The sequence below is a fragment of the Lepidochelys kempii genome, chromosome 2 (assembly GCF_965140265.1).
Source record: "Lepidochelys kempii isolate rLepKem1 chromosome 2, rLepKem1.hap2, whole genome shotgun sequence".
NCBI classification, from domain to species: domain Eukaryota; kingdom Metazoa; phylum Chordata; order Testudines; family Cheloniidae; genus Lepidochelys; species Lepidochelys kempii.
This window is the reverse complement of record NC_133257.1, coordinates 191728088-191740529: the sequence shown is the minus strand read 5'-3', so window position 1 is coordinate 191740529 and position 12442 is coordinate 191728088. Positions and strand designations below refer to the sequence as shown.

The 12442-nt window shown below is 40.2% G+C and overlaps 1 protein-coding gene across 3 annotated transcripts in view; it reads right to left on the bottom strand.

Moving 5' to 3' along the window:
* Positions 1 to 12442, bottom strand: part of CPNE4 (copine 4) — a 381425-nt gene that overhangs the window by 121178 nt on the left and 247805 nt on the right. For all 3 annotated transcript variants that reach the window (XM_073333244.1, XM_073333242.1, XM_073333243.1), the window contains one exon: positions 3170 to 3241. In XM_073333244.1, coding sequence (XP_073189345.1) covers positions 3170 to 3241 — 72 coding nt within the window. The remainder of the gene's footprint in view (positions 1 to 3169; positions 3242 to 12442) is intronic.

The window sequence follows — 12442 nt, the reverse complement described above, 5'->3', positions numbered from 1 at the left end:
AAACAGGTTGTTAATTTTTAAGATAGTTCTATGCAACCTGCCATGATAAATAGAAAGACAAGGAATGAAATTACCTGTAATTAATTACCATGAAATTCAGGCCTTGTCTGCAGTAGGAGGGTTTTCTAGTATAGTATAGTATAGTATAGTATAGTATAGTATAGTATAGTATAGTATAGCCCGATAGTGGAGATGCAGCTATATCAGCATAAAGACACTTACACTGGGGGATATTCTATACTATGAAGGCTTTGCTGGTATAGCTATACCAGCAAAACCCATATTGGAGATGCAGCTTAAACCAGTTTAGTTAAATCATCTCTCCAAACAGCATAAGCTCTATTGGCAAAATGACTCTTTTGGCTAGTATAAGCTGCTTCTGCAAATGGGTGGGGTGGGAGAGGGGTGAGGAGGAGAGGTTTGACCCATATCTACATCAGCTAGAAGTGTGTGATATTTTCACATTCCTAACCAATGTCGCTATGGGCAGCAAAACTTTGTAATGTAAGCCTAGTCTGGTATAGTTTATGCCAGTTCTCCTGGCTGACATAAGGTATGGCAGTATAAGCAGAGTTACTCCGATGTAACTGCATCTATACTAGTGCCATGTCTACAATAGCTATACTGGTATACTCTAGTAGCTTATATGGGCAAAACTGTGCTTTCACTGGTATAATTTATTCCAGCCCCCCTGAAATAAGCTACACTGGTAAATCACACCCCTGGCTGACACAGCCATGCCAGCAGAAGTCTGTAGTGTAAATATGGCCTTGGGCTTTTATTGGCATTGTTATGTCAGAAAAAACTTACACGCCTGACATAGGTATGCTGGTAAAACTTTTAAATGTAGAGCAGGCCTTAAATAGAGCTAGGGCATTGTACCTAAAAATGCCACCAACAGCAAAATGACATTTCAGTTTTTTTCCAATTGAAAAATAATTTTCTGCCCACAAAAATGCTCCCACAAGACATTCCCCAAAAGAGAACACAAAACAGAGATTCATGCCCGTAGCCCACACATTCAGCAGCCGTATCTGTATCCCACCCAGTATCAAACCATAAGACTCCAAAACCTTGGAGGACTAGTAGGGTGACCGATGACATCCTTCAAACCGGCTAGGTACTGCCTGGGTCAGAGTGATAATCAATGTACTACAACATGATGCTTCTACTATTCTACTGTACAATTCTCAGGAGTCAACAGTGCTGCTTGAAGCCTCAAACTGTTTCAGCAGCATCTGCTGGGACTTTGGGGACAAATAATAATAAAAAAAAAAACAGAACAAAACTGGAGGCTGACTTTAGCCTACAAAATGTATGTCATATAAAACTGGTATTTGGTCACACAAAAAATTCACAAGCAGGGATGTGTGCTCACAAACCCCTAATTACACATGAAAATACAATCACACATGCACACACACACATTCATTTTATATGTGTAAGTGAGAGCTGAGTTGCTGAAAATTTGCCCCATAATGCATTAGATGATATTTCTGTTCCAGGTAGACTACTGGCTGGAAGGATCATGTAGGTAGGACACATCACCATTAGGACATAAGGATTTCTACACCAAATGTTAAGCTTCAGCAATATTTTATAATTGAGTTACAAATCCCTATTTATGAGCACTGACAGACCTCTCTTTGAGTGGCTGAAAAAGCACTGCTGTATTATTTTATTATTATGTAATAATAATATATTGATTAGACAATTCTAAAGGTAGCACCATACTAAAGATAATAGCACACCTATCTGGGACATGAGCCTTTCCAATTCACTGAAGAATACGTAACTCAATAGGAGTCGTGCATTAAAACCAAGTTGCAACATTAACATTAGTAAATTCCCTATTTCACAGATGCTCTATATGTATCCTGGGACCAAAATGAATTAAAAATATTTCACTTTGATTTACCATGTTGAGACATCCAGGTTTTCAAACAATTATTTCTGTTTGAGTTCAACTGTTCTAATTTGAGTAAAGTCCATCTGCTTTACAGTACCATTGAGTAGGAGCCAGGACATGTAAGCCTTAGCCCATGTTATTGACAGTAAAATTGTGTTAATATTTTCAATACCCAGGTAGAGAAGTAGTTAGCAAAACTATCTGCAGAAAGGCTAAGAATATGAACCTTCTTATTTATTTTGTTGTCATTCTAGGTTTCTGAAGGGAACTCTTAAATATTGCTTTGCACTTATGCAGCACCTTTCTGAGGATCTCCAACGGCAGCAGAAATGTCAATCAGCTAAGCCTCACAAGAGGCCAGTGAAGAGGGAAGTATTCTACCAGTACACTGAGGAATTGAGAGGTTAACTGACTTGTCCAAGGTCAGTCAGCTAGACAATGGCAGAGAGAGGAATTCATCTTGAAAATCCTGATTCCAATTACTTGCTATAGCAACCAGGCAACATTGATTCTCAAACCAGGAGTTGCACTGTTGTAGTCCAAATCCTCACCTCACTAGTCTCAGGGCTCATTATTTTAAATATTGTTAAATATCCATAGTACAGCAGCACATGGAGTTCCCAACAAGTATCAGAACTCCCATGTCCTAGGAGCTGCGTTAACACATAAGAAAATTATGGACCTGATTCTCGTTCACACTAAGTCCCATTACATCAGTGGTCTCACCCTTTTTGGGCTCAGGACCCATTTGTAAATGTTGATGGCCTATCATGACCAAGTAAATAGGTTGGGGGCAAAGAAAAGTTGTGTCCTGCCCCTGGAGGGGGTGGGAGGCCCTAGCAGAAGTTGGGTCCTGCCCCTGGGGGTGTTGCTTCTCTACACTCACCCCACAGCACAATGAAGTCAATGGGGCTACTCAGATGTATAAAACTAAGCACATGTATAAGTGTTAGAAAAAGCAGACCTAAGTACATTTTTTAAGACTGTAAAGCATGGATTAGAAACAATCAAATAGTAAAGCTTTCTTGCTCTGTACCTTTATCTGAATAATGCACTTGATGACACTTGAAAAAAACAAAAATTACTTTCTTGCCATTTGTAGATTACAGCTATTTCCTCAGAAACATTCAAATAAATCGAACGATTAAAACATTTTTTCAGTTTGGGATCATGCTAACAACTCAGTAGGAAACTTTTATGGAGAAGTAGTCACATTAGATATCTTTAAGCATGGGGAAAATATATTTAAGTCTGGCTTACTGTTATGGATGATTTCCCTGCTGTGTTCCCATGTTTCAGTAAGGATTTGGAGAGCTTCCTCTGTGAAACTATCTGTGCCAACACCAAAACAAAGGGAAAAAATTAGAAACTGTAGTAAATACATGGATTGTGATTTGATTTTTGTTATTGCAATTATTTATATTTGCACCTGGGAACCCTAATCAAGGATCAGAGTCCCATTGGGCAAGGCACTGTACAGATAGGTAACAAAAGCGACAGTCCCTGCCCCAGGGAGCTTACAGTCATGACATGACAGGCAGGATGCAACCAGAGGACAAAGGGGATGGGGAAGGGTGGGTGGATAGGGTAGAATTAACACAGCTGAGCAGAAAAGCAGAAGCTGCAGCTCATCGTTTGCTTAACTAATGACAGATGGGAGGCATCAGGGCAGAAGTAGGCTTTTTAAAAGGGTTTAAGTAACAAGATGGAAGCTTAAGACTGCCAGGGAGTATTTTCAATCCTTGAGGGGGCCACACAGGAAAAATAATTCAACACAACTAAGCTACCAAAAATTACAACAACATTGAGTCTCTTTCTACGAGGCATGACAGTCTGTTTTACACATTCTTTAAAAACCAACAACTTTAAATTCAGACATAAACAGGCTGCATCACAGTCTGAGTTCCAGCTTCATCTCCACAGGGGACCACACTTTGTCTGGAGCTCTATACAGCACACCGACACTTCTAGTGGGTGACTAATGTACATCACGTAAACATTATTCCAGGCATAATGATGAATTGTATGTTTTCCGTTACAACAGCCAGTCGATTTCCATAACCTTGAGACATTTAAACTAGGCTATTAAAAGTATGAGAAAAAATATATTGTAGGGAAAATTCCTACACTAGCCCACAATAAGCAAGTGATGTGGTGATAGACTGTAGTAAATGACCTCATTTATTAGGTCATTTCCATTATATGATTCTATACAAATGGTTTTCATTAGAAACATGTAAAAAAATTATGAAATACTAGATATACACTAAAAAAACCGAGGAGTACTTGTGGCACCTTAGAGACTAACACATTTATTTGGGCACAAGCTTTTGTGGGCTAAAACCCACTTCATCAGATGCATGGAGTGGAAAATACAGTAGTCAGGTATAGATAACACTAATTAAGAGAAAAAAGAAAAGGAGGACTTGTGGCACCTTAGAGACTAACCAATTTATTAGAGCATAAGCTTTCGTGAGCTACAGCTCACTTCTTCAGATGCATATCGTGGAAACTGCAGCAGGCTTTATATATACACAGAGAATATGAAACAATACCTATTCCCACCCCACTGTCCTGCTGGTAATAGCTTATCTAAAGTGATTTCCAGCACAAATCCAGGTTTTCTCACCCTCCACCCCCCCACACAAATTCACTCTCCTGCTGGTGATAGCCCATCCAAAGTGATAACTCTTTACACAATGTGCATGACAATTAAGCTGGGCTATTTCCTGCATAAATCCAGGTTCTCACATCCCCCCCACCCCCATACACACACAAACTCACTCTCCTGCTGGTAATAGCTCATCCAAACTGACCACTCTTCAAGTTAAAATCCAAGTTAAACCAGAACATCTGGGGGGGGGGGGTAGGAAAAAACAAGAGGAAACAGGCTACCTTGCATAATGACTTAGCCACTCCAAGTCTCTATTTAAGCCTAAATTAATAGTATCCAATTTGCAAATGAATTCCAATTCAGCAGTTTCTCGCTGGAGTCTGGATTTGAAGTTTTTTTGTTTTAAGATAGCGACCTTCATGTCTGTGATCGCGTGACCAGAGAGATTGAAGTGTTCTCCGACTGGTTTATGAATGTTATAATTCTTGACATCTGATTTGTGTCCATTTATTCTTTTACGTAGAGACTGTCCAGTTTGACCAATGTACATGGCAGAGGGGCATTGCTGGCACATGATGGCATATATCACATTGGTGGATGTGCAGGTGAACGAGCCTCTGATAGTGTGGCTGATGTTATTAGGCCCTGTGATGGTGTCCCCTGAATAGATATGTGGGCACAGTTGGCAACAGGCTTTGTTGCAAGGATAAGTTCCTGGGTTAGTGGTTCTGTTGTGTGGTATGTGGTTGTTGGTGAGTATTTGCTTCAGGTTGCGGGGCTGTCTGTAGGCAAGGACTGGCCTGTCTCCCAAGATTTGTGAGAGTGTTGGGTCATCCTTTAGGATAGGTTGTAGAACCTGGATTTATGCAGGAAATAGCCCAGCTTAATTGTCATGCACATTGTGTAAAGAGTTATCACTTTGGATGGGCTATCACCAGCAGGAGAGTGAATTTGTGTGGGGGGGTGGAGGGTGAGAAAACCTGGATTTGTGCTGGAAATCACTTTAGATAAGCTATTACCAGCAGGACAGTGGGGTGGGAATAGGTATTGTTTCATATTCTCTGTGTATATATAAAGCCTGCTGCAGTTTCCACGATATGCATCTGAAGAAGTGAGCTGTAGCTCACGAAAGCTTATGCTCTAATAAATTGGTTAGTCTCTAAGGTGCCACAAGTCCTCCTTTTCTTTTTGCGAATACAGACTAACACGGCTGTTACTCTGAAACTAATTAAGAGAAAGTGTTATCATCAATTATTTGCATTGCAGTGGTTCTTAGGAGCCCCATTATTTGTTCAGAAAGCCATTGTGTTAGGTGCCGTACAAACACAAGACAGAGAGAAGGTTCCCATCCCAAAGAATTTACAACCTACTATCAAATATGCACAAAACATGCAAAACAGAGCATGGTTTTGGTGTTAAAAACAATCGTTTCCCATTTTGTACAACACATTTTTAAGACATTATGGCCCAGATGCACACTCCATGACCTTTAAAGTGCAGTAACCTAGAAATGGAGACAAAAGTCACTCTTATGCAAAGCAAGTGAAAAACAACAATTACCCACTGAAGAGACCATAAAGGAAAAGGAGGGGTTTATGCCTGCTCAGCTGATGTTCTGGAAATTTGTATGGATTTGAACAATATGCTAAATTAGTTACAGTAATTATCATAACAGCTTTAATTATCACACAGTATACTAACTTAAAGAATAACATACTGAAAAGTACAATGGCAACCTGCACAAGTTTGATCCTGTTTTTCATTATCTCAGTGGGAAGCGGACTTTGAGCAGTCTCTGCAGTGGATAAGGAGGACTGAAAAATGGCACCCATGTTTTGCTTTGCAGAATCACATATCTCAATCTCACACAGGCAACTAGCACAAAGACAATGCTGTTCTTTCTGATGCAATTCGCTGGACAGTGACCCAGTGATGTGGGGCACAGCCGAGGTAACACAACTGCTTTAACAGTGATAACAGCAGCCTTTGGTACGGGCGCAGCCAGAGCATGCTTAGTTTCACTTTAAGAAGTGGGGTCCAAGGAAGAAGCTGATGCCATTAACTCTTTTAAAAAATATATATATAGTTTAACTAATTCATTGCATGTAAGAGTTTTGTTCAATGGCCACAAATACTGCAGATGAGACTGCTGTGTAGAGGCAGGAATTAAGTAGTGCACTCGGACTCTTGTGTTCTACTCTTGACTCTTCCAAAGATTATCCAATCGACACACATCTGCGTCTCAGCCTACCCATCAGTCAAATGGGTTCAAGTAAAAATCACCGATCTCCTATGAGTTTAATTAACTTTTTTCAAAGACCTGTCAGAGATCCTCAGGTGTTAAGCACTACAGACGTCCAAAGTATTATAAAGTGATGGGCTCTGTGCATAATGGAAGAAAGGGAAAGTATCTTCTGAAGCAGGAGAGCAAAATACTATTAGTCAGAATAATTCCTCCTTCCAATATGCTTTTTAGTCTTTTAGATGTACTACATTAATCTCTAACGTATGATAGAACTTGGATGGAAAACAATCACCCTCCACCTACTCACCTGGAGTTGCTCAGTTATCCTTACCCAGCCTCCATTAGTAATTCCAGCATTTTTGCCCGGAACTATTCACCCCATTTCAACTTCTAGCCTTCCTTTCGCTCCTTTGTGAGTTGTTCAAAGTACCAAGATGCACTGCACATAAAGTAGCTTGAAACTCTGGGGTCTTCACTTGTGTGGCAGCTACATGCATCAAAATACAGTGAATGGAATTTATTTTGACGTTCCTATTATTAGCTCATTTTAATTAGACCAGCTCTCTAAGCTATTAGTGTCATTTTGCCGCAGCAAACACTCTGCATATGTAAATATGTGTATTCGTGTGTGAACACCCACACGTTGTTAATCAAGTGGCCGGTAAAATGGATCCATCTGGCAGCTCTACGCCTGCATCATCGCCTCAAATAGTAATTAACAATTAAGATTTGCAGGCTGTCATTTAAATAATTGACAAAAAAATCAATTTTTACAAGCAGTAAATTGCCCTTTTTGTTTGCATGCTAAAAAAGTAGCTGTTAGGGGCTGGAATGGCTTTTTTTTTTTTTTTTGAAGCTGCCATCAATTATGAATCACATTTATTGCTTATCTATAGATGTAACATTACTTCCCCAACAGAACCATAAAAAACGTTAGTTATTCTGGCTGCAAGCAAGCAAGTTTCAGCCAACTGGAACACATGAACATAGGAAGCAGCTGTTTAAGTTCAGAGTTACAAAGAGATGGTTGAACTTGCAATATGGCCAAAGGCAAGGCATTTATCAGAAGTCTTTTGTTTGTTAGACGTCTTTGGTTTGACTCCTACTTCAGCAATTCACAATTGAAAACTTTAGGGGAAAAGGTGTTTCGGCAACAGCGATGTGAAGAAGTGGCACAGAAAGTGAAAAATTTTCTCTTTCTACAAAACAGATATTGGGGGGCTGATTGGACCCTGTATTTCCCAGCAGATTTTAAATACATTTTCATGAGGTCCCTGATATTGTACTGAGAACTGGAAATAGAGTAGAAAAAAACCAATGTTCCATTTAAAGAAAAAAACACCAGACACGTAATGATATTATGCATATTCAAATATACGCAAATTAGAAAGTAGCTTCATCCGGATTTCAAGATCTTTAACATTAAGGCCAAATTCTAAGATCGGTTACACTGAAAAAACTCCTTTGAAGACACTCTGGGCTTGCATTGCTGTACCTGAGCTCAAAATCTGGCCCAATGTGTTAAGGAGAGAGATGCGCCCAAACTAAAACTCTGGATCTTGAGGTGATTAAATCTGGATCCACATTTTGCACTTTGATCCCAGCTCCAGTTTAAAATGGTATGAAAGCTTGCTCTGCCTGTTTTGTTTTGTTTTTGTTTTTTCAAAAAAAACCTGTGGGGAATATAGAAGTTGTGACAGTGAAGATCTATGGCATTGGCAATGATTGTGTATAGTGCCAACTTCCCATAAAAAGCTCTGGCACTGTACATCAGAATTAACCTACAATATCTGTTACGTGAGCTTTGGTCCTTTTTTGACAAGCAATTACCAAGCATGCCAAGCTGCCAAGCAGTGTAGTGGTAGAAGTGGTTTTAAGATGTGCACAAAATTGACTGGGATAAATGTCCAAGATCATTTTCATTTGTGACATATGCCAGGATATGAACTCTGGTATCTGGAGGTTCAAAGGCTAGACTGGTAATCTAGTGTGTCAGCTAAAGCTCATGAGAGAACCACAGTAAAAACAAAAAATAATTTAGTAGCTGTGGAATGTCCAGACCCCTGACTTATCTCTTTCTTAGATGAACAATAGCAATACCTGTAGAAAGCACCTTTATACTATGTCTACACTGGTGTGTGTGTGTGTGTATACATGCACACGTCCTGCTTAGCAGTTAAAGTAATAGCATACACCTCTACCCTGATATAACGCGACCCAATATAACACGAATTCTGATACAACGCGGTAAAGCAGTGCTCGGCAGGGGGGGGGGGTAAGGGGGGCTCTCCAGTGGATCAAAGCAAGTTCAATGTAATGCGGTTTCACCTCTAACGCGGTAAGATTTTTTGGCTCCTGAGCACAGCATTATATCGGGGTAGAGGTTTACTTTCACTATTTCACCCCTTACCACATTTAATTTTATTGTAGACACACACTGTTAGGATATAGATATCCAGGCCTGTCTGTAAAGGCCTACACTCTAAGAATTTAGGTGTATTCTTATCACTTAGCTCGTTATAGGTATAAAAGAAAGAATCAAAATCACAGTCTGCCAGTGTAAGGTCCTTCTCTTACTGTGACAGTCTGAGGCCCTGTGCTTAGGCTAAAATCTTTGGCTTAGCAACAGAGGCAGCCATAAGCTGGGAAGCGACCGGTCACATCCTCACATTCCAAACTAGTCACATTGAAATAAGGTGCTATTGGGCTGTTAGGAATACAATCCTCCAGAGAAAGGGAAGTGCCTAGAAGATGTACAAGGAAACTTAGTTTGATAGCATCCTGTCTGGCAAGAACTCACTTATCAATAGCTGGGATGTGAAATCCTCATTTCTGTTTCAGAGTAACAGCCGTGTTAGTCTGTATTCGCAAAAAGAAAAGGAGTACTTGTGGCACCTTAGAGACTAACCAATTTATTTGAGCATGAGCTTTCGTGAACTACAGCTCACTTCATCGGATGCATACTGTGGAAACTGCAGAAGACATTATATTTACAGAGACCATGAAACAATACCTCCTCCCACCCCACTCTCCTGCTGGTAATAGCTTATCTAAAGTGATCATCAAGTTGGGCCATTTCCAGCACAAATCCAGGTTTTCTCACCCTCCCCCCCACACACACACACAAACTCACTCTCCTGCTGGTAATAGACCATCCAAAGTGACCACTCTCTTTAAAATGTGTATGATAATCAAGGTGGGCCATTTCCAGCACAAATCCAGGTTTTCTCGCCCCCCCACCCCCCTCCAAAAACCACACACACAAACTCACTCTCCAGCTGGTAATAGCTTATCCAAAGTGACCACTCCGCTCACAATGTGTAGGAAAATCAAGTATACCCCATTTCCCCATTGTTTGTCTGTATAATCTCTGTCTGGTTCTGTGATTGTTCCTGTCTGCTGTAAAATTAATTTTGCTGGGTGTAAACTAATTAAGGTGGTGGGATATAATTGGATACATAATCATGTTACAATATGTTGGGATTGGTTAGTTAAATTTCAGTAAAATGATTGGTTAAGGTATAGCTAAGCAGAACTCAAGTTTTACTATATAGTCTGCAGTCAGTCAGGAAGTGAGTGGGTGTGTGTGTGTGCAGAGATGGAAATGGGAACAGGGAACGGGGGTGGGGAAATTGGAATCATGTTTTGCTAAGGGGGGAAATGGGAACAGGGAACGGGGGTGGGGAAATTGGAATCATGTTTGGCTAAGGGGGGAAATGGGAACAGGGAATGGGGGTGGGGAAATTGGAATCATGTTTGGCTAAGGGGGGAAATGGGAACAGGGAATGGGAGTAAGGAAGTTGGAATCATGTTTGGCTAAGGGCAGGAATGGGAACAGGGACACAGGTGTAAGGCTCTGTGGTGTCAGAGCTGGGAAGGGGGACACTAAGGAAGGAAACTGGAATCATTCTTGCTGGAAGTTCACCCCAATAAACATCGAATTGTTTGCACCTTTGGACTTTGGGTATTGTTGCTCTCTGTTCATGCGAGAAGGACCAGGGAAGTAAGTGGGTGAAGGAATAAGCCCCCTAACACACACAATGCCCTTCCCCCCCCCCAGTTAAAATGCTGAGGGTTGTTGATGTTTCACCCATATTTGGAACAATGGTTCATTAAGATAAGATTAAAAGAACTGACCTACTCACGTTCACACTCTGTAGACCTCTCCCCATTACATTATTGTCAACCCTCTCTCTCCACTGCTGCTGTATCCAGCCCCACTTTATGGATTACGTTCTCCATAACACATGCAACTTCCAGACTTCAAGATTGGATTTGAAGCCTATAGTACTGATCAGTCCACAGCATGTTTAGAGATGAATTAAGGCTTTTTCCTATTTGCTATTGATTTTAAACAATGACAGCAGCCAGCCAGTCAGAACAGGATATTGAGGGGGAAAAAATCAGTGCCAACAACCATAACATAACAGGACCCAATGATATTGTTTGAAAGGGTTTATCAATATTATAAAATGGTTTGAAATTAATTTAGTGTGTGGGCCTCTAGCTCTTTGGGAAAAGCAGTTTTAATTCATTAATTTTTCAAAGATCAATGCAGTCATTCATATAAAAGATGCAATATGTAAAACAAAGCGTCAAGAACTGTGAAAAGTATTCCGATAACATAAGCCTCTGAGTTTCATGCCATACTGGAAACATTATAACTTGAAAGATCATGTGGAACACTCCAATACAAAAGAATGACTAAACTAGGCCCCCTAAGGATTACAGAAGGATTTTAAACAGTTAGTAGAAGAAAGCTAACAAGATTGCTGCATGGGATAATTTTACAGCACTCTGAGCCAGCAGGAATAAAATGGCATTCACGTCCCACAAAGTACATTATTCAGCCCATTAATGAATTCAATTACTTCATTCTGAAGAGAGCACAGGCCAGATTTTTAGTGGTATTTAGGTGCCTAAATATATAGGCAAGCGCCTATCTTCATTTTTAGATGCCTAAATACCCTTAAAAATCTGGTCCTATGTCTTTTGCAGCATAAGAGTAGTCTTCAGTCTATTTCTCCACTATTCTTACACAGACTATTTCTATTAAATAGAATTTAAATTAATTCAGGTATAATCATGGATCTTTTAGCCTTTTTCCAACTTGAGAGCAGTGGCTGAAAGTGGATTAATTATCTTCAAGTGCATAATCCTGTTAATGACAAATAGTATTAAAAGTATATGTGAAGTAGTGACAATTATTATCAAGCAGCATGATCCTTAATAAAATGTGTGTGTGTGGTGGGGGAAGTACGGGGGTCGGGGGGGGTACTACATCCCAAAATAATATTTGCTCAGATTCATGCCATACAGGGACGCAAACATCTGCTTGACGGCAGCTGTAGCTGTTCTCCGGGGATGCTGCTCGCTACGACAAAAGGCAAAGTGATAAAGTGCAATAGTTTATTTTCTTTCTTTATTTATTTAACATTTCTGTACTTAAACTACCCAGTTTTCTGGGGACAAGCTTAGGGCCTAATCCTGAAAACAGTTATGCCTGTGGAGGGCTGGTTGTGATGGGTCATGAAACCAGAGAGCTATCTGGGAGTTTTTCTATACCAACTTCATTAGTTCATAAACATTAAGAATAGAGCTGGGCAAATGTTTTGACTGAAATGTTTTGGCAAAAAATGCAGATTCGGTGACTCCAAAACATTTCATGAATTCA